This window comes from Strix uralensis, chromosome 8, assembly GCF_047716275.1.
Source record: "Strix uralensis isolate ZFMK-TIS-50842 chromosome 8, bStrUra1, whole genome shotgun sequence".
NCBI classification, from domain to species: domain Eukaryota; kingdom Metazoa; phylum Chordata; class Aves; order Strigiformes; family Strigidae; genus Strix; species Strix uralensis.
The window spans coordinates 24,548,770-24,570,853 of record NC_133979.1 but is presented as its reverse complement, the minus strand read 5'-3'; the positions used below and the strand labels follow the sequence as shown (position 1 = coordinate 24,570,853).

Here is a 22,084-nt window from a genome sequence, read left to right as displayed (position 1 = left end):
ATCCAAATTGCAGTATTTTCAGTCAGAAGAAAAGCTAAGTGAGAAAATAAAAACCAAATGGTTCACACTGGTCTAGCAGTATTATCCCATGAGGTATCCAAGTCTTTTATAGCCAGTAGAACATGCACTGTTCAAACACATTTCATATTGTGTTTAGAAATGAATTTTTCTCTTAAGAAATAAATTTTATCTTTATAGTGAACACTCTATGTTTAATCAATTAAACTAGCCACTCACACTGGCTCTTCAAGGACCTCTGTATAGGCAATACAGCCCTGATAACTAAAAACTTACTTCATCCACCACTACAATTTTTATGCCATGCAGTTGAACAGAACTTTGCTTTAAAATCTCAAGAAGTCTTCCAGGTGTTGCTATTATAACCTAAAAAAAACAAACAAAAAAACAAACCCCAGGAGTTAGAAAGTCCATGAAAGGGCAGATGACTGTCCTAGAAAAACTATGAAGTTATAGCACATAGGTGAGAAGGGCACTAATTAGTGAAATTACTTGCCTTCAAGTAAGACAGAAAACTTTTATAGATAACTTAATAAATTATAAAGCCTCAAAAGGAAATGGACCTTTTAGAACTCTGATGGAAGTGTCTATATACGAGCAACGTAATCTGCACTAAAAATTAGCTATTTTTGCTGTAAATTACAACTCCTTGTCTAATAAAATGGCAAGTCTTTGAAAGCAGCAATATCATGCATGAATTTTTTTAAAAACAAAACAAAAAGCTATTATATGTTTAACCATAAATCAAAATGTTTAAAAAAAATAATTGTATTACTGTAAAATTTTCAAGAACTAACAATAATTTTAGTAGTTTAGACTTAGGAACAACACATTTTTGTATGTCCATACATGTCAAGAGCAACATTTTTCTCTTCTGTGAATGTCACGAAAATAACTCTCTAGAGGATCTTTCTACACTAGAGTCCTTACCTTAACGCTTTGCTTGAGACGGTGAAGCTGTGGTGGCAGTGGTAAACCTCCTACCACGAGAACTGTTCTCATGTTTGGTAAACCAGCCATCAGTTCTTTAGCTTGTCTCTCTATCTGAATTGCTAACTCCCTTGTTGGTGCCAAAATGAGGGCAGATGGAGTTTCTGTCTAGAAAGAGGGGGAGAAATGTGCTGAACATGGAATTGCTTTATTATTTAGATAAAAAGCTTTCAAGATTAAATCTTCCAATACTAAAAATATAAATTATATAGTGCAGCGACTGTGGATACAATTAGATTTCTAATACCCTTTCCATCTCAAGACAGAAGGTACTAAGGGAATATACCACCTTTAATAACCCAGGCCAAGGAAGTCTATTCTTCAAATTACTCAACTTTTGAAAACAAAAACTTATTGCATGTGTAAGTACACTGTTAGAATAGCTTCCTGACAACAAAAAAAGGCCCAGAAAGGTAGTAGTAATTTGTAAAGATTGCCTTTTTCTATTTTAGTTATTTCACTGAATCTGTAACAGAAATTCAGAATAAATTTCACATGAACTCAAAACAGGATGCTATCTGGATCTAGAGATCACCAAAAAATGTTTTTAGAAGTCTTGATATTACAAGAACAGACTATCTCCCTTTACTGTCTTGCACACCACTAAGTAAAAACATTAAGTATTAGCCAGAGAAGATAAGCAGTGGTAGAAATTTTATACAGCAAAAACATGTCTCTGAAATTTAAAAACAAAATTAATAGCCCCTCTGACCCACTTTATTCAGCCAGGTGGAGATGAATCATTAAAGTGGTACAGTCTTTAAGTTATTTTTTGTTTTGTTCCATATAGAAGGATCTTCAACCAAATTATCACCTCACTGATACTTCTTCAACCCAGGAAACACAAAATTACAGGGTAGTAATTCCTCTCAGATTAATATAGATTCCTAACTCCAGTTAACAAATACTAACAAAGTAATAAAGAACGTAAGGTAGAATGGAAGAAAAAGAAAAAAAAAAGGCAGAATAATGGTCTAGCTCCAAGACACATTATTTCAATAATACTGATCACCTCTTCAGCAAATAAGCAAAGCTCTGTCATATATTAATACTACAATCACGAATTCACTTAGCAGTTTTCTGCATAGTATGTGCTTCTTTCTGGTCTTCAACCGCAATATTTACAAGTGACCAACAGTAGGAGGTTGTTCCTTTGCCACTGAATCATCAAAGGAACTACACAGTTAAATACTTGTGTCAAGAAGGGCTTTCTGAGTTGTTTTCAAGCGGGCAACAATGTTCAACAACTTATCACCATAAAAAAAGGTATCTACATAGAATGTGGAGAAGCCAGGAACTGTCAAATATCTCATAACCAGATTACCCTTATGCTCTTAACATCTCATCTCTCTTTTACATTAAAAATTAAAATTATTTTAAACAATAAATTAAAATTCTTTCTTGACATATGCATTAACTTGTACCCTCAAGATGAAGAATGAGAAAGCTCATGTAGAGAATTAAGTATTATTCATTGAGGGTCCAATTTTATGCATGTTATTATAAGCATATAAGTGTCTTGGAGACTTTAATGATAATCAGACACAAGAGGTACTGGAGTGTAATACCTCTGTTCTTAAATTCTCTTATATAATGCTTCCATTCTTAAAATTAATGCTAGAGTACTTTTAAGATTAAAAGAGTTACTTAAATAATCTTTAAATTATTCATTTGAAAAAAATTAGACACACACACGTTTGTGTGTATACGTATGTATCTATAAAGGCATCTAAATAATCCAGAACATCAACTAGAATCAGGTCCAGAATTTTCAAATATATTCTTATGTATCTCTTTTTGAACAAAACCACTAAAGCAAAAAGCAATACTTAACCACACACAAGGTACAGAATACTATCTGGCATTACTTCTCATAATACGTTCATGTCCTTATGAAGCAAAAGTTTTCTTAATTGCTTTTTCCCACAGTATCAAAGGGGAGACCACATAGCTACAGGATTTCAGAAATTATATAACCCCAAATTCCTGTAATCATTTGATGGTCAGCTGAACATATTCCAAGAGAAATTACTCTGTGCAATTATGCAAATGCCAAAAAATCTCTTTCAGCCACCTGACACATGAAGATACAGTAACAACTTCCTGCAGAAGGCCTGGAATTATTTTCATTTTCTATTTTAAATCATTTAGGAAGTTTACCACAGCATTTAGTTACCTTTCTTAACAAGGAGAAACTGTATATTAGGTAATATTAATAGAGTTGCTTTATCACCTGACCAAAGTGAAAAAACATTCAAAATCATTTAAAATAATCAGCAACTCCCCTCCCTCCAAGAACCAATGCTCCATCAATCAAAAGTAAAATAAATCATTGAATGTCAGTAAAAACCACTGCAATTACATTCTCAGTTACATTGGAAATCCAAGAGACAAAGTTGCAGACTACTTTCTCTAAACATACGAAGTTTCATTACCTCTTTCAAAACCTTCATAATAACAGGGAGCAGGAAGGCTGCTGTTTTTCCAGAGCCTGTGTCTGCGCTAGCCACAATATCCCTCCCTAATAGTCCAACAGGGATCATTTGCATTTGGATGGGAGTTGGGACTTCATAGCCAGAATTCTTTAAGTTATGGTTTAAAGTTTCAGGAAAACCACAGTGTTCAAACTCTACAATAGGTCTTGGAACTTGCTGGCCCTGGACAGCAATACCTAGCTGCAGTTTAAGGTTCTCAACCTGCTCATCTCGCAAACCTAAAATAAAGGAATGATCTTTGTAGAAATAAGGTGCATTATGCAGGTGAGTTTCTGCTGGATTTTCTGCTTCTGTGAATTTATCAGATTTTAGCTTTTTTTCCTTTGCTTGAGTTTGTAGCAGGTGTTTGGCTTTACATTCCAAGCTACAAACATCTTCATCTGTTTTGTCACAGATATACTCTCCGTAGCGACCACACACAACACATACAGGTTCTCCAGGTTCTGCCCAACGCTGGGATTTGCTGAAGGATTTTATGGGTTCTTCCAAAGAGCTATCTTCATCAGGATTCTGGTTGTCCTTTCCCAAAGTGGTATTAGAAATGCCAAGGTCTCCAGCTACAGGTTCTGTGTGTTCTTGTACAACTTCATTCAGATTGCATTCTGAAGCAGAAGTTTCTGTTCTAACTGACTTACAGTCTTGGAACTCAGTGGTCTCTTCTAGCAAACATCCTCCGGAACACAATTTATTTTTCTTAGCTGTACAACTTTTGTCCTCATCAGCAGTCCTCTTGACTTTAACAGATCTTGGTAAAAACATGCTTCAGTGCACTAGAAAGCAAATTGTTATAGTTGTTAGAAACTACCGCCATTGAGAAAGGTACATATTACTGTTACCACAAATAAATTGAAGTCCAAGAAATATATTTGCAATGTAGAAACCACCTCTCATTCTCTGAAAAGATCCAGCAACTGCCTTGTTTAAAAATGATCTTGGTCTTAACAATGTTGATGCAATGTAAAGCTATACTTTAAAATAACAGTGGAAGCATGGAACAATACAGAGAGATCCACCTACAGTTAGTTTTCAGTATTAGACGTTTGCAGTTGAATAAACACTTTTTCATTATCTGTCTGGAAATTTATGCATTTTGAGAGTCAGTCATATTTAAATACCTGGACAGTTTAGTTGTTTCTAAGATGAAATATAGAAGCAAAACATGCATTCTTCTAAGCTATGAAAAAACAAACAAACAAAATTATCAGTTTTGAAAAGGATGCAAAATTTAGTACAGGACCCACCCAAGACCACTCCTTTAGTTGTCCTTTTCAAAGTCCACTCAAATTTAAAAAGGCTGTAAACTCTGAGATCTGTTTAGAGTCCAGCTCTGTCTGTTCAGGGTATCAAAGAAAGAGCAAAGACCTACACGATTAATTTGCCAAACCTCTACTGTAATACAAGGAAGCTGAAATAAGTGTCCATAAATAACCATAACTATTATATTCTGACACTTTAAGTAGTCAACTCTGAAAAGGTCAGCTGTTCTCACCAACCGTGGTACAGTCGGTAAAGTACACAAAATCCCGTAATTTTATTTTGAATTAATCGTACTGTGCATACCAGTCTCTGTCAACTTTTTTTCACATCAGCTTTCTAAAAACACACAAAGCTATCTCTGTGTTTACAGCTTTTTCTCTCAGTAACCCAAACCAATTCAGAGCGACGAGGCGGCTGCAGCAGCAGCTCACAAGCTCTGCGGGGAGGAGAGGGGCAGCCCCCAGGTGCCTGGGGGGAGGCTGCTCCCCCTCGCTCTTGAATCAGAGATCTCCCCACTTCATTTTTCGCACCTAAAGAGAACTTCCCGCAACAAATCTCTTCACTAACTCCGTAGCCTTTCAGGAGAGGGGGGCAAACCCTGCTCAGGAAGAACGCCAGGCTGACAAAAGAGACTACACCCCTAACGGGCTCCCGGGAGGGTCCCGTCCTGCCGCCAGCGGTGACCCCTCTGGGAAGCTCCCCGCCGTCGGGCCCCGGGCGGCACGGCAGCCTCTTGCCCGCCTGCCCTAGCCCTCCTCTCCGGCAACAGCTACCTGCCCCACGGGAGACCCAGGCGGCGTGAAGCCGCTCCTACCCGACAGCTTCCCCCGCCGCCCAGCTCGCACCCCCGCCCCACTGCTGCGAGGCGGAGCCCGGCCCCGGCCCCGGCCCCCACCTCCTCCTCCTCGCTGGCGGCGGAGGGACGTCGCCTCACGTACCGCTACCGACCGGCCGCCGGCCCCGCCGCCGCCTCTCCTCACAAAATGGCGGCGGTCCCCGCAGGCAGCGCCGGGCGAGCGGCCGGCGGAAGCGCGGAGCCGCCGCCGCAGAGCGCCGGGCGGGCGCGCCGAGGGGAAGTGAGGTGAGGGGCGGGGGCGAGGGGCTGGGCCGAGGCCGAGGCCGAGACCGCGGCGGCCGCCCACGGCCTGACACAGGGAGAGCCGCGGGGCGGGGAGGGCAGAGCGGGCGGGTTCCCCGCTCCCGGGGGTGGCCAGGCCGGTGGCGGCCGGGCCTGGTACTCGGCCTGGGAGGGGAAAAACCGCGCCGCCGGGAGATGGCACCGCTGAGTTCCGTTTGGGGCTGGGGGGATGGAACGCGCGGCTGTTGTCCCTCCTGGGGTCTGCGGGGTAGGGACTTCCCAGCACTCCCGTACTTACAGCCGGAGTCGTCACATGCCACAAACACACGAGTCTCTGCACACACGAGAAAAGCATCTTCTCAGTGCACACGATGGAGGCGTAAGGTATGCCAGATAAATGCCCTGCGCGTGCCTTGGCCCACTTAAAACACTGGGAAGGGTACGATGAGAGAGCTGCTCCTAGACTGCAATTTGATTGAGTTACTATTTTCAGTAATACATAAGCATACCTTATTAACAATACATCAGAGTGCATGAGAACACCAGAAGTTATCACATGTCACTGCAGGGCAGAAAAGACTTTCAGACTTCAACCTGTGCCCTGCTAGACAGTCCAGGTGCAACCAGGCAAACCAAGCTCATGGGAAACAGTGTTAAGGCTTGGATGTACGGCCACAGAGAAAGATGATGGTTGTAGCTGCTTGGCCATTGGGAGCAGGGTGGTCACTGCTACTCCGTTTCTTCCCAAAAACTTGCTTCACCAGGACTCTGAGGTGGTGTCACTGTGCCTACACCATTTGCAGGAGGTCCTGGTTTTGAGCACAAGCAGGAAGACCAGAGTATTCCCAAAGGAAAAGTATACCCTACGTCTATAAATTATTTGGTGCATGGGAAAGTTATCTTCCTGGGAGCTATCTGGGTTGATGTACTCCCAGACACTCCAGATACTCCAGAACACCTTGTACCTTACCTCCCTCCTTCTCCAACATTGATCCCACTAGCTTGAAAGCACCCACATTGATGGGGACTTCCATTTTCTTTCTGGCTCACTGGTGACTACCACCACTTCCTGATAAAAGAGAAAATCCATAAATATTAGCAGCTCCTTTAGAAATACAGTTTAATGGCAGTCCAGAACAGCAGTCAGAGGAGCCAGTGGGAATGGGGTTAAAACACAGACAGGCACAAAGCTGGGGTTTTCGAACAGCTGGCTGTGGCTTTCTGTAACATTCATGTCCAGTCGCACTTGAAACTCTTAAAGTATGCTGGATTTCTCTGTAGTGGAGTACCACAGTAGCAAGACAACGTTAGTGCAAATAGGGGGTTTTGGTCTGTGTGGGATTTTTAATTAACTGGTACTATTGGAAGAGACTATTGAGTTTCTGGAAAGATTAAGTGAGCATTTCTAGACCTGAAAAACTGTCAGACACCTTTCACCCACACTCCATACATTCCTCATTCTCTGTGAAAATCCCCACCTTTCTCTGATTCAGCCTCTGTCATTCCCCTTTGTTTGCACTGCCTTTCTTTTCTTCATTTTCCCTCCCAGAGAGTTTCTAACATAGGCTAATTTCCTTTTCTTACTTCCATCTTTACAAGGTCATTTCCTGGAATTCAAAACATCAATGCTAAGTAAAGACCAGCATTTCAACAATATTCAATATGATATGAAATGCTTCATACTCTATTAGATAAAGTCCATATACGAAAACACAAACATCCCATATGTATCAGCTTTTTGCTACCAGGTTTCTATGATTAAAATATTAATCTAATGGAAATAACTGAATCTAAAGAAAATGCTTTTTTTTATCATGGTAAGAACACTTACGTTGAAAGCTACCATTCTGTCCTTGCCTGCTATAAGAGAAGAGTTTGCATACTTTCATTACACAGACACATTCAAGCTCTTGAGATTAAATAAAACTGTCCATACTATAATACAGCTACTTAGCATTTTTGTTCATAGTATATTCCTGCTGTTCTGAGCTGCAAAATGTCTAAGTCTATCATATGCATTTCTGTAGAAGGAATCATGAGTGAGTGTATTCCATGATTCACTTATGGATGCATGACTTCCAATTTTTGCTCTACCCTGTATTTGTTTCATGAGAACACTATTTTTTAGTACTGAACACTTTCTAATTAGGTACCGATTTTTTTTCTTTATAAATTACTTTGAAGATACACGTATTAAGTTGCATTTAACGAGATCATTATTATATAACAAATTATTATAAATGCAACACAAATTGACATTCTCCAAAGAGAAAGCCTGCCTCTATTGTTGTTTATAATACACACTAATAGCTTTCTTTTCTTTAGCATGTAATGGTCTTTCAGAAGATGAACTCAGACCTCATCACAGCAGTGAAGATAAAAGGAGGTCACAGAGAGTTTTCAAACTGGCTAAAGACTAAAAGAAACCAAGTATCCAACAGTCTACAGGGTTATCTTATTAATTATAAACAGCAGCCTGCCTCTCTCTCTCATTACATCATCAATTATCTAAGAATCCTTAAAGAGTTGTTCAGTAAGAACAACTGTTAATACCTAATAAAAAACTTCTGTATTACTGGAAAAGGCTGATACTCCGTGATTATGGAAATGTGACTGATACAGAATACTCAACTTTCCAAAAGCTGTTAAGAGGTTCCTTGCCAAAAGTTTTAAGGGCGCTAAAAAAAATGCAGGGTAAGAGGAAATAGTCTTGCATGGACACACCATTGATTAGAATACAGGAAAGAAAGATTAGGGACTCAGTAATAACAGATCCCTAGGTGGAGGGAAGGAAGTCACCAGTGAATTCTGCAAAACTCTGTACCTTTTTGCAGATTGATATGGCAACCTAAATACCATGAATGCAAGGAAGTTTGCTGGCAATGATATCTCAGATACTTAACACAAGGGTCAACAGAAGAGCTTTACAAGAGCCTTAGAAGATTTGGTTATGATGACAGGTAATATTCACACAGACAAATGCAAACCGAGGTACACAGATATCTTGACACTGAGTACAGAATGATAAGCTCTGAATTGGCCATTACTATTCAGAAGCAAGATCTGAAGATTAAGATGAATAACTTTGTTAAAGTATTAGTTCAGTGTGTAACAGGAGTCAGAAAAAACAGCCACATGGTAGGAAATACTAGGAAAGGTATAGAGAACATGACTGTATAAACTGTCAGTTCACCTATATAAATGCTCCTTGTAATTGGGGTTTCTCCATCACTCACTCCCCTTGTCTGAGAAAGGCTACAGCAGATCTTGAAATTAAGTTTTAGAAAAGGACTCTCTGGATATTCAGAGCCGTGAAAGGGCTTCCATGCAAGACACAACTACGTAAACTCATCAGTCTGAAAAAGAGATGACTGAAGAACAGATACAGCAGAGCTACTGTACCTTGAGTGGCTCATAAAGGCTGGACAGCTGTTGATAGTTCATTCTTTCTTCCAACAAAAATTGCAATATGAAATTGTAATATGCTTTATAGTAAGTGTTCACAGCTGAAAAGGAGTGCAAGCTTCCACAGAATGTAGTTTGTTATTCTTTATTTACATTAAGATGTTAATCAGGATAGATGTACCAAAAACTGTTCTGGAATAGATACTGTGCTTTGTGAGCTCACTAAATAAATACTTTTTTTCCCTGGAATAAAGCATAGACATTCTAGTCCAGTCACTTTCCTAAGCTTTTTTAGAATGCTGAAATATGTAAGAGTAATAGATAACCTTGGTGAATTTAATTCCCATGCTCTCAGCTCCTGATGCTGCCAATCAGATCTAAGGTGAATGACATTTTAAGATTTTTGAACTTCAAGTTCGGTGCCTTTAGAGTTCACCACATTGTACAACATGTCCGCAGACAAGATGCTCTCAGATAGCCTGCAAGGGTTTTGTCTCGGTATTCTTCCTGCTAAAAAATAGTTCAAGTACTGACTGAATAAAGTTGGGTTTAAGTCCTGTTAGAAAACCACGAACAATTAGGACGGTCATTTTTGCACATTCTGGATAATTTATCTGGGCATGTCATAATGGAAAACCTTATGGTTTCCAGGTTATGTTAAAAAAATTTGGTATTTTGTATAGTCACATTGTTATTTAAAACACCAAGAATTTACACTTTTCTCATTTTGTCTATGCTGTATGTGTTCCAGTGGAATAGCTGGCTAGGAAAGTACTGTGTGTTGTTATTAGAAACCCCTGTTCAAATATAACCCTTATGTAATCAATATACCTCTTCAGAGTAACTTCTAAATAAATATTAGGAGCTACAGAAATGTGACAGTGCACACTCAAACCCCCACGTGCGAAAGGACTAATACATACCCACATAGATTTACTACATGGATATACAGCAAAAGACTATTTCAACTTTCTGTTAGAATAACAAAAATAGTAACTATTGGTTAAAAGTCAAAATAAATAATGAAAACAGTAATTCAAGCACAAATTTTTAATACTAAGGTATCCCACTTTTCGGTCTACTTTAAATCATATCAAGAAGATCTTTTCACATTCACTCATGGTTTCTATATCAAATATACAGGAAGCAGGCCTGGCATCTTGGATTCCTGCCCTCAATTTAAAAACAGGCGCTTTGCCCTGTAACATCTCACAGCCATTCTTTAAAAGCATGAACCAACCTTTCCCATCACTTGCAAATAATAAATAATTCAGTAAAACAAGATTGGATTAAAGCAGGAGACTGAAATCCCTCTACTCCCAGGCACGTTAAATCCATAAGAAACAGGCATTCTGCATACTAATTCAGAGACAGTATCACAGGCATTTCAAAAAGCGGCTTGACTTAGCATATGCCTCATTTCTCCACACCAATACCTCCCAGAGTGACCCCATTAATTAAAACCTGTACCAGAACACAACCCGTAGGCACCTCTCCGAGAATCTGGCAAGCAAGGTGTTCTCGAGTGCCACACAGCGATTTGACTAACAGATAAATACATGCCAAAGCATAAGTGTCCGAAACATTTTAATACAGTGTATTTTAAGCGTCCTTTGCAGCCAAAATATCCTCATGTGATGCCCAATTTCTCCACTTAGAATGAACTCCCAGTGTATGCAAAACTACTGAGAATGGACTCAACTGGAGTCCCTATAGCACCTAATGCATCACCCCCTCAAGTAGCAAGAGTCAATACTGATGAATCTGAAAATTAAAACGTGCCTCAAAAGAACGTCTCATCCAGCGAAATAGTTTTGGTTTTTCTTTATGCTATTAATTATTTTAAATATCTCAATATGCATCCTATGTGTCATGATTCTAAACTAAGGAATCCCAGTGCCCTAATGTTGTTTTTTATGTTATAATGGATGAAGAGCATGAAGTTTATGAAGAATAAAAATTCCCTTAATTTTTTAATTTCTTTTTTAAAAAAGCGTACCACAGTAAGTACAATTGGAGTTAACAAAACATCCACTGCTTAGGTGAAAGGGAGGGGGGGGAATGTCTTTCCATTCAGAAGGCACGGAAGTCAAATCGTGTTTACTTGGGGATTGGTGCCTGTGTCTGTTCCACTTGATGCTACAAAACAAAATGTTTTTCTGTTTCTTTCATGTTTTGGGATTTTGAAGCCACTCAGCAGATTTGTAGGTAGGTAGTCAACAGCAGCTCTAACCCAAAGTATACTTCATAAATAGTTCTTTGATTGAAGGAACCAGTGAGTAACTCCGTTAGTTTCTGAATTACGGCTTTAAAGGAACTGCACAGGAAAAATCCAAATAATCTAAAAACAAATAATGGTGGCTAACCATTAACTAGTCAGTTCTGCTAATATTCATACAAGATGTCCTGATTTAGTACAGATATTGCACATAGTATACTTATTCTGAGGACTAGTTTTTCTCATTTTCCTTAATTCAAACAGGCAACTCCTAAGCTTTTTGAAAGTAAATAATCAGTAAAAGAAGTGTTAGACTAAGATTTTCAGGCTTCCTGAGCATTCTCTTTGTTTGAAGAACCACATTCTAAGAACATTGGTCAGTATTAGTGTCTGCAGAAATCTGTGGTAAAATTGAAATTTAAAAAAATACTCTAATGAAATCTGAATTCTTAAAGCATATTAGTGAGGTGGGTTTTTTTGAGGGGGGAAAAAAAAAAAAAAATATCAAACAAACAGCAGTCCTGCCCTGAAGCTGCAGCATTAAACGCCACCAGTCCATAGGGAAATAACTGTACAGGGCAAATCATGCAAAAATTATGAACAAATTTACATATGTGAATATATGCTCAAATACCGCATATAATACTTACTTCGAGAATCAAGAGACTCTTTGGTTTAGTATCGCCACAGCCTTATCACAACTGTAAAAACTACTGTGAATACAATTACCAGCTTCTGTGTACAAGATACAGAGTAGCTTTTTCCAATTTAAAGGAATGATTTTAGGGTCTAAGAATTGTTTAAACCACCTTACAAATCTAGTTAGGTCTCCGAGACTTACAGAACAAGGATTTGATCAAAAGATTGCCAAGACAACTGCAAATTTCCAGGGACTTCAGTAAGCAGTAAACTGAAACACAGATTCTTAGAGAATCAGGTGGAAATTAACAGCATTAAATAAAACTTGAAATATAGCTTCATTAGAGGTGCAGAATTAAGAATTAAAAATTCTTTCCTTTCACATTAATCTATTTTTCTTTCTGAGAGGATATAAAACATTTTATTTGAAAGCTGCTTACCAGTTTGCCACTTAGATTTGTATTCCAATTAATAAGGCTGTTTGGAGGCATATGAGATTGGCATCTTTTCTAAAAACAATATAACACTCCCACAACATGCACTTACTGAAATTAAACCCTTTCTTTCCCCCCTCTGGGGTCCCAGACAAAAGGATGGAAGAGGAAGAAAATCCACAAGAGACAACAGGAATCATTAAGTTTCAGCTTGCCAGATGACCCGTGTTCACTGTGTATTATCATCTGCCCCCCCTCAATAAACTCTCTTTCCAATAATATCACTTCTTAAGAGATGAAGACCTTGCTAATTAATCAGCAAGTATGACAAACATAACAGTTTATGTTCTGGTACAATGCATTTGTATTACAAGGAGACAAGTGGAAGAAGCACCAAGATATAATCCAACAGTATGGCAGACGAAAGGAAAAATTTACATCATAAGCCTTTAGAGTAAATGGATAATAAATTTCCCTTTCCACCCCTAAAGCTCCTACCAGCATTGCTAGTTTAGAGAGCAGAAACCACTGTACTACGAATGGTCTGGAAAACATGCAAGAGAGCTGCCAGAAACTAGACTTTTTACCCGTCATCTTGTTAAAATCTGTGCCAATACTACCACTGGGTTTAACCTTCATACTTCCCTACAATTCATTTGGTCCCAATTCTGTCTCTGCATGGTCTTAAATTGGCCTAGTTGAATCCCTCACACAAAAATTATTAAAGAACATGGAAAGGCTATAACTGCATCTACAAAAAGCCAACTCACTGCTGCCAGAGTAGAAGCCAAATTCAGGCTGTCCCTGCTGCTGAGTGACTGCCAGCTGTGACTATTGCCTTTGGAAGCCATTGGCAGCGGTTACAAAACAGAGGATCCTTCCAGCTCCCATACGCTCTGCTAGCAGCAGGCTTGGGGACTGTGCAGCTCCAGGATTCTGGTCTCAAAAGCTTCCTTCATGTCAGCCTTCACCACTGCTCTAAGTGACTGTTACTGTTGGGCTCTAGCCTACAGGTTTGGAAATTTCTCAAACGTCCCTCTTTGTGTACAGAGTATTCAATGCAATCTTAGTAGTTTTCATTAAAAAAAAAAAAAAATACAACTTGTGGATATTTTTTTCCACTGACTCATATAGCAGATCTCCTATATTAATTCTGCAGACCTGTGGCTTACTTGGTATTAATTTCACGAGCATAGATCTTTGTCACGTGCTAAAGAAGACATTGTACATGACTGCTAAGCAAAATAGGGGATAAAGGAATTGTGACTTAGTTTACCAGAAAGTTACACCTTCAGCTAAAATCCTTTCCAAAAGGATTGTAATGCAATATCAGTATTGGTGACCAAGTAGTCCATTTGTCCATGAATTCTTTAACAGAAAAGCATTCCAGATGGCGTTAATTTCAAAAGACAAACCGTTTTTTACTTTCTCTTATCTCCAAAAGATGTGCATCAATTTCACTGTTCCTTCCCTAGATGTGCTTCTTCCCTATTTACTTCTCATGCATAGAAAACAATGAGCGAAAAGATTGTTAACATTCGCTATGGTTAATGCTTTTTTTTTTTTTTCCTTTTCATAATTTCCTTTTCATAAGCTCTAAAAACCATAAACCTGGGAAGCTGGAAAAGCAGGGCTAAAATTTTCTGCCAGTTCCTCCCTACTAAATAATGTGTAGCCATTTGCAACAGCCCAAAGGTTTTTTTTCTATCACCTGGGAGGCGATGGTTTTCATTAGGTCTAGAAAATAAAAATAGTGGTAAAACAGCAATCCAAATCTGGTCCTAGCATGACTATATTTCTGTCCCATTAGTCGTACTACACAATATAGTGTTTATGCTGGCTGCACTAGTATGGACAACACCTAACTCAGGGTAAAACTTATCAATAGAAAGCTACCATGCTGAAACTTGAAATGGAAGAACAATTATGTACTAGACAAATGGTCTGCATCACACGGTATTGCTAGCCTCAGAAATTATTCACTGTGTCATTTAACAATGATTTCATGTACTGTTTTACCCCTTTAATTCTTTAGAAAAGTTTTCTAAACATTTATATGTAAAAATGAACTAGAGTAGCCTCCTAAGTGGTAGAACATTTTTTCTAAAAATGTATTTCAATATAGCTAAACATGCCATGATCAAGTCATTATGGAACCAATACAGTACTCAAATTTTAAGGACTTAAAACACCTATGCAATCTGTAAGTGAAAACATACCTTAAAATTCCAGTAATTCCATTTGCTTATTTCTTTTTCTTGATCAATTAACAGGATTAGCATTAATCTGATCATGGATTTAAATTAAATTCATTCTTGCCCTTGGATATTCACTCATGGCAAAAATGAACTGCCCTACCAGACAAATACTACTGTATACATAAATGTTTAACAGTCATCCTGCTGAGACAAGAAAACACAGATTGAAGACTGACAAAGTAACAGGACTGAATAGCAGGCCTCAGCATTATTTATAGCTATCTTCTGGCATAAAGTCCCTAGTCTGTGAGGAAGTAAAAGGCTTCAGGCTCTATCCCAGTCTGGGAATACCCAAGTCCCATGAATCAGTCCGAAGACAGATGAGGTAAATGAGACGGGGACCAAGTCTGTGTAAAGCCAGAACTGACCTTACCCTAAGCCTTAACAGTCCACCTCTGAATACTTACCATATCAAGGCTTGGCTCTACTTACAGGTTTCTCGGGTAGCTCTCTTATTTATATTCTTCTGAGAAATCCAGTTCAGACAAAATGACTGAGCTCCTAGTTCAATTCCAGCTAAATCAGCCCTTGCTGGTGCCAGCACATCAATTAAAAATATCCCCCCCAGTCCAAACCTAAGAAGTAGAAATGACTTGTCTGAAAACAGCTTCCACTCCATCCCCTAAGTCCAGCCAAACTCCCACCTACCTAAAATGAGCTGAAAACATGGCTCGGCTCCTCCGATCAGTCAGAGAATGGCTCTGTACCAAACACCGAATATTGTATGGATTTTTCTCATAAATGTTATTGTAAAGCTCTGTAAGGAAGCATACTACTAAATATGAAAATATAAAACTGAAGCATTTTTGTCTTAAGGGATACATCTAAAACTCAGTACGCATAATTAAGTTCTACTGCATAAACGAGAGAATGTTTTGTTTTCTCTTTTAAGCTAGACATACCAGCAAATAGTCAAGGTGTCATAAAACAGAGGACCTGAAAACACTGAATAAGTGAAAATACTAATAAACACCAATTGTATGAGACTATGGTATTCAAAATAACCAAAAGAGATGAGAATACATCAGTGTTCAGAAAACATAAATCCTTTAACTTTCTCTTGAGCTTTTGCTTCTGTGAATCACTTGCAGTATTTACCAATTAGTTGTTACAATACTAAGCAGACAACCCTCCACTTCTCATGACATGGTGGCACTACGTTGTCCATCTGTGGTTTAATTGCACACTTCAGGACCACAGACCACTAAAGTTAAAACAACAGATTTGTCCTTCTGAAATTCATTTAGTTTTCTAAACTGTTTGCTGTGAGAACCTGCAGACAAGGCATCAGCTCAGCTTGATAAAGCACAATAGCTATTAAAAAATAAAGCAAGTCTCAAAAATGCACCATATCTCTCACTCCACCCTTGAATGACTGCTCCCTAGGCTTTCTATTAGAAGGATTCAAAGATGCCAGTAACCTTACAGCTGGTAACTGCAATAACAGAGGGTAACAAGACAGAAATAATGAATGCCTCCTTGTTAAGCATTTTTGTTTGTGCTGTTCCAGGAGAGATCTGCCAAGAACTTTTCACGCAAACCTTATTCTTCTGGGATTTGTAACTTGGCTGCAAAAAAAATCCAGCACGATAACGCTTGTCCAAAATAATTCAGATTACAAGTTTTAAAAAATATATTTTCAAGTTTTGGGATAAATTAAATTTACACTAAATAATGTAAACAATTTAGCACTTCATGTATTTTTTGTTGCTTTATTGAGAAAAGCCTCTGGTTAGCAAGCTTGCACCCCAGATCATTATATGTTTTCTAACTCTTTGGTATTAAATAATTCTCAAGTATTTCTGTGTGAAAGGAGACTTTTGTGCTGCATGGTCAAGACTCCACTGACGTGTATTTCCTTTTTAAGGAAGACTGTATGAAATGCATATGAAGCACTCCTGGGATTCTATCTGCTAAACAATTCAGTGGATTAAATCTGTGCTAATTCTTAATACAACTCAGCTGACTTGAGTATAAAGCCAGGTCATGAAAAAATTGGCTAAGTTTAACACGCCATTGTTACAAACCATAAGCCTAGAATTTCCATGTTAAATTACGTGGGGTTGTTTTTGCTTTATTTTTAACCAAATGATTCAAAGCTTTGAGCTGTGTAAAAGTCCAGTTTCAGTGTTCCAGTTGTCTTTTTTGGCACATGATCCATTAGGACAATGTCATTTTGTACAGTTTCTTGCAAAAGCAATATTGTTTCCTGTGACAACTAGCAAGATATATAGAAATCAGATTTCAGGAAGAACACAGACTGCAGCCCAAGCTAAGGAAGCTCTCTTTCAGGCAATAGCCAGGTGTCAAGAAGCAGGAAGGCTATGATAATTCCCTGAGCTGTGAAAAGGTGACTTATGCCTAAGAGGAAGAAACCTCCCAGCGATTCAAAACTAAGAGACAATCAAAACATATCAATAAATTATAAAACTCTTCTGAATATATCCGGTGAGATAATTTCAAAGTTAACACTGGAAGGAACGGGGCCAGAAAATACCATGAGACAGATTAGCTTAGAAATGTTTCTGCTCATTTTCTTGACTAACTTGGGTTTTCCTAAGGAAAATTTGCCTAGACCACATTATACCCCAAAATATCTCTACCTACCTTACAGTGCAACACAAATTAAAGCTAAGTAAGCTCAAACAGTTCCTCTGAGATTATTTGCAGTTCAGCCAAACGTGCTTGGTATATAAGGATTTCATCGTTCTTGAGGAGTTTGTATGAACTGGAGTAAGTCATCGGGCTCAGATTCTCATTCTGCTCAGCTCTAGAGTAAACTAAAGCTGCAGGGGAACAGCTCCCCTTGACATTACAGATGTAAATACTTGAAAAGTATTTAAAGTATTGAAAGTACTACTGCACTGTACAACCTGAACAAAGAAAAAACATGGCTAACCAGACAAGAGACAAGTAAGAACAAAGAGCTCCTACCAGATCAGTGGAACTTTAAGCAAAAAGGCAAGGTAGTGAAAAGGCTTCTACATTACTGACACTGTCTGCTCTGCAAGAAGCCACAAAGGTAGCCAGTGGTTACAAGAGGGTGTTGGCCCTGGGAAGCATTACATGTCTTCCTTTAATGATTAAAGAGCCAGCAGAAGCAGAGACACAGCGCATCTCCATGCAGATGGCTCTTAATCTTCTGTTGATACAGAGGAAACCTGCTTTCTAGCAGCAGCGAGGATATTTCTGTGGGACTGGGCTCTCTTAAATAATTAAATCAGAGCAAGGTAATAATATCAAAGCTTTTTTTGCTACTGCTTGCCTAGTCTTACAATATCTAAATCTTTATCATTCTGACTCTGAACTAAAATGGTTCATTACTTTGTTCTGCATTTCCACTGTGATATCCTGGCCACTGACTAGAACTTCTATGACCTACTACAACATAAATAGCATTTATAATTGTTATTTTTTTCATCTTTTTCTGCTGAAGTATCCCACCTCCAGTTCATCTCTTTACTCAATGAAGTCAAGTATAATATAATATAATTACACCAGTACAATACCTCTAAAGACCCTGGTGGTAAAAGAGAACAAAACATGGCAGGGTGCCCTGCACTTGGATACACTTTCTTACTGAGCCAGTTTTTGCTTCTCCATCTCTTCTGGTGACCATGACTTGCCGCTTTTCCCACTTCTGAAAGAGCATACTACCGACTGGGACAGAGACTCTCAAGTACCCAATTTGAACAATTACCCTACACACAGCAAAATACTCAGCTGGACCTATATCAACACAGGGATCATTGCAATAAAATCTGTTCTGTCACCCTACACTCTCCAATCAGGTAATTGCTTCCTGTCTGTTAAGGACAAATAGAAAAAGAGGAAAGAGCTTGACACAAACGAAGAAGACTTGCCAGACTGAAGGGAAACATAAAAGTATATAACCCAGCAAGTCCCTGTTCTTGTATAGAATCTCTAGGGATTACTTTTGTTGTTTCATATAATCATCCCCTTGATTTAACACAGTGCCTACTAGCATACTCTTCCCCAGACTGGTTCTTCCCGCATTTAGTAAACTATCATCCATAAAGACTGTAGTGCAGCTGTTAAAACAAACCCTGGATTGGGGGGGGATTATGAAGTACTGTGCAAAAATGGGAGTCCCAGGTGTACTTTGTCTGTCTCAGACTGCTTCCAGGGCAGCGGCCATCACAGCTATGGCTCAAACATTCCCTGAACAGCAAGTTCCAGCCTGCTTGCCCCCCTCCTTCATCTGTATTCAACTACGCTGGCTAATACAAAGAGAGGGCTCTGCTTCTGACACCTGAGATGATGATGGACGTTTCTATTCTTTGTGCCAGCAAGTGGAACCACAACTGCTCCTTGCCCAGGTGAGACAGCCGAGATGACGCCCTATGCTCTAACAGAGCCATGTATACTATACAGCAAGAATACCATATGAGGACAGAAGAACCAGGGAGATGTATAAACCTTTCGTAGGCAATTTCTCTTTTGAGACTTTATAGAAGAAAGAAATCATCCAGGTTTTTTCTTCAAACACAAATTCTCTTGTGTGACACCCTTAATCCAGAAACACAATTATATACACATTTAAATTTAATCGTGTCTGTAGCACCAGGGATTTCAAATGGGAAGCACACATAGGATTAACCTAAATCTTAAAAAATCCTTGTTGGAGCCAAGTTTCTATTGCTAAATATAGATCTACATTTCATTTAAGGCAACTATTAAAATAATTGTTGCTCTTCCCATGTTTCTAATATACGTTGAAATAGGGGAATATTTAAATCAAATTGTTCTACACGAGGCTTAGACATCCTATACATTTCTGGATATTGAAAGTGTTTTCAAATGAACCATAAGGCATACATCTCGTAAATCTACTCAGAAAATATTATAAACAAATTAAGTTATGCCAAAAGAAAATTAAATATAACAGAGTTCTATGCACTCAAGTTGTGATGACCTTACCATGCATACATCATCAAAATCTCCAACTCTATCAAGGGTCACTATGTATAAATGGTTACAATAAAAATCTTTGATACACTCTTTCCACAGCCACTTTTTAAAGAGTGTACCAGCTATTTACACCTGCTACCTAAAGTAATTATCAAAAATCCTTCAATAACATGCAATTTCTCAGTAAGCTAAGGGAAACAAACTGCCTAAAAAATTCAGTGGAAAATTGGATGATGTTTCAAAGAAGATATGTAAAAAAATTCTCTTCATCAGGTAGTCTCCTATGCTATTCCCTTGCTTTCCTTTCCTCACCCATCTTCATTACAACCCCTTCCAAATAATAACCCCACTGTGATTAAATGACACCAGAATTTTACTGTTCTAAAAGAGCATTCTCTCCTATTTACTGCGGGTCTCATTCAGACACACATGGGCTTCAGTGGAAACTGAAAGCAGGGCCAAAGAAACAGAAACTGAAGTCTATTCATGCTCAGCCAATAAATCACATATATGCTCAAAACAAATGAGCTTTTATGAACATTCAGATCTTTCTTCACATGTAGAAGCAGAATGAAGAAAAATCAGGTAGTCACTTCAATGGAGTACAGCTCAACAGGAAAAAGTGCACAATTTAGTATTCGCTCTAATTGAGACTTAGTGAAAAAGTCTTGCTAAGTGATTGAAACTTCTTATACCTGAATGCACAATTTGAAAACTAGAGTCATGCCCATTTTCATCTGAACTGGAGTGCAAATAAAGCATTATCTAACAGCTATCATAATGGCAATAACATTGCATTCTATTTTTGTACAAATTGGTTTTTTGAATGTAAATTTCCCACCATACATTTATTTTACAGTGCAGCTAAACTAGCTCTAGTATTTAAAAGTTATATTCATAAAATCACACTTAGGATTTTCCTTAGAAAACACGTCAGGCACTAGGTGGCCATAAAAGAAATACTACACAGATTTCACTTAATGAAAGAGGATAGGATCTATTTCATATGTTTTAAAGTTTATAATAAAAAAATATTCAGTTACAGTAGGGTATTCGCTCTCTTCACTAACAACTGACAACTGTGGAATGTCAAGAATGTGGCACTGGAATTAGGGAGCACTGCACAGCACACCTGGGAAGAAAAGTCACCAAACCCCCTATCACAAGTGCCATTCCAGGAGATGGGCAGAACATGAACGCAGCCAGTGTGAAAACCAGATTAAAAAATTAAAAATAAATTTTAAAAATCTCAGAAAAGAAGACACCAAAATAACCAGAGAAAAAGACAAATAAACCAACCAGCCATGAGTGTCAAGGGAGATGAGAAGTTTTGCCTCTCTCAGACCACAGGACAGATCTGTTGCCTGGTTAGTGACCCAGAGGAATTGGGGAGGGAAGATTTTTTTTTTTTTTTTTTTCCCCTTCACAGAGCTATATTAGGTCAAAGCCAAGTTTAAGAAATGAAACCAGTAGCATCCAAGTATTAAGAGAAGTGACTGTTAGGTACCACATTTGATTCTCATTGGGCAACTTTTTGGTTGCACAGATGTCAGTAGTAAATGAGCCAAAGCAGCTATTACTCCCCCTTTTTCCTTTTTTAACCATATCAAAAATCACAGACAATCCAAGTAAAATGTCATATAAAGCTTTATCTTCCCTTTGATTCATGACTCTACTAGAATCTGTAAAATTGGTAAAATGTTTTCTTCCCTTTTAAATGCCTCAGTACTTTCTGATTACAAATTAATAGAAGAATTTGAAAGACAATTATTTAACTGTTCTTGTACTTTTATCATTCTGAAACAGGAAGAACATACTCGCCTCCAAAATCATGCTCTGAGAAAACTCCTAGCTTGCAGAAACTACATACATGCGTTTCAGTAATAATGCCAGAGAAGTTTAAAAATTCCATCACCCACTTGATAATACCTATTAAAAAATATAATTTCTTAACTCTTACAGTTGTATCATTACCTATAAATAAGTATATTTAATAAAATATCATAAGTTTAAGAGGCTGGAATATCAGTAATGCCATTTCACAAGTCATCCCTAGGCTGCAGTAACCTTACAGCATCATTTAGAGATTACCTGTTCAACCTCAGATACCCAACAAAAAACCTGCTGAAGTCAACAAGCATGTTTCTTAAGGATCACACTGGGACACGACTGGTTCTTGTTGACAGTCTGACAGCACCACATCAAGTTGTGCACGCTGTCTCTTTGCCAGAGGTTACAGGCCACAGGGTGCACGCCTCCCCTCAGCCACTACCATTTCTATCATGACTGATATCCTGTAAGCTAAGGCAAACAGATGGGATCATCTTAAATATGCAAATTTGATAGCAGCAATTAAAGAT

General features: G+C 38.4%; 1 protein-coding gene across 5 annotated transcripts in view; it reads right to left on the bottom strand.

Annotated features, from left to right (window-relative positions):
* The window catches only part of DDX59 (DEAD-box helicase 59), a 29,568-nt gene that overhangs the window by 4,056 nt on the left and 3,428 nt on the right, over positions 1-22,084 (bottom strand). Inside the window, exons 1-5 of one of the 5 annotated variants that reach the window (XM_074876721.1) lie at positions 5,656-5,840; positions 4,619-4,677; positions 3,444-4,273; positions 949-1,116; positions 295-384 (exon numbers count right to left, since the gene is read on the bottom strand). In XM_074876721.1, coding sequence (XP_074732822.1) covers positions 295-384; positions 949-1,116; positions 3,444-4,262 — 1,077 coding nt within the window. In that variant the 5' untranslated portion in view covers positions 4,263-4,273; positions 4,619-4,677; positions 5,656-5,840. Of the gene's footprint in view, positions 1-294; positions 385-948; positions 1,117-3,443; positions 4,274-4,618; positions 4,678-5,655; positions 5,844-22,084 lie in introns of those variants that run through there. The other 4 variants (XM_074876720.1, XM_074876724.1, XM_074876722.1 and 1 more) reach the window with 4 other exon arrangements.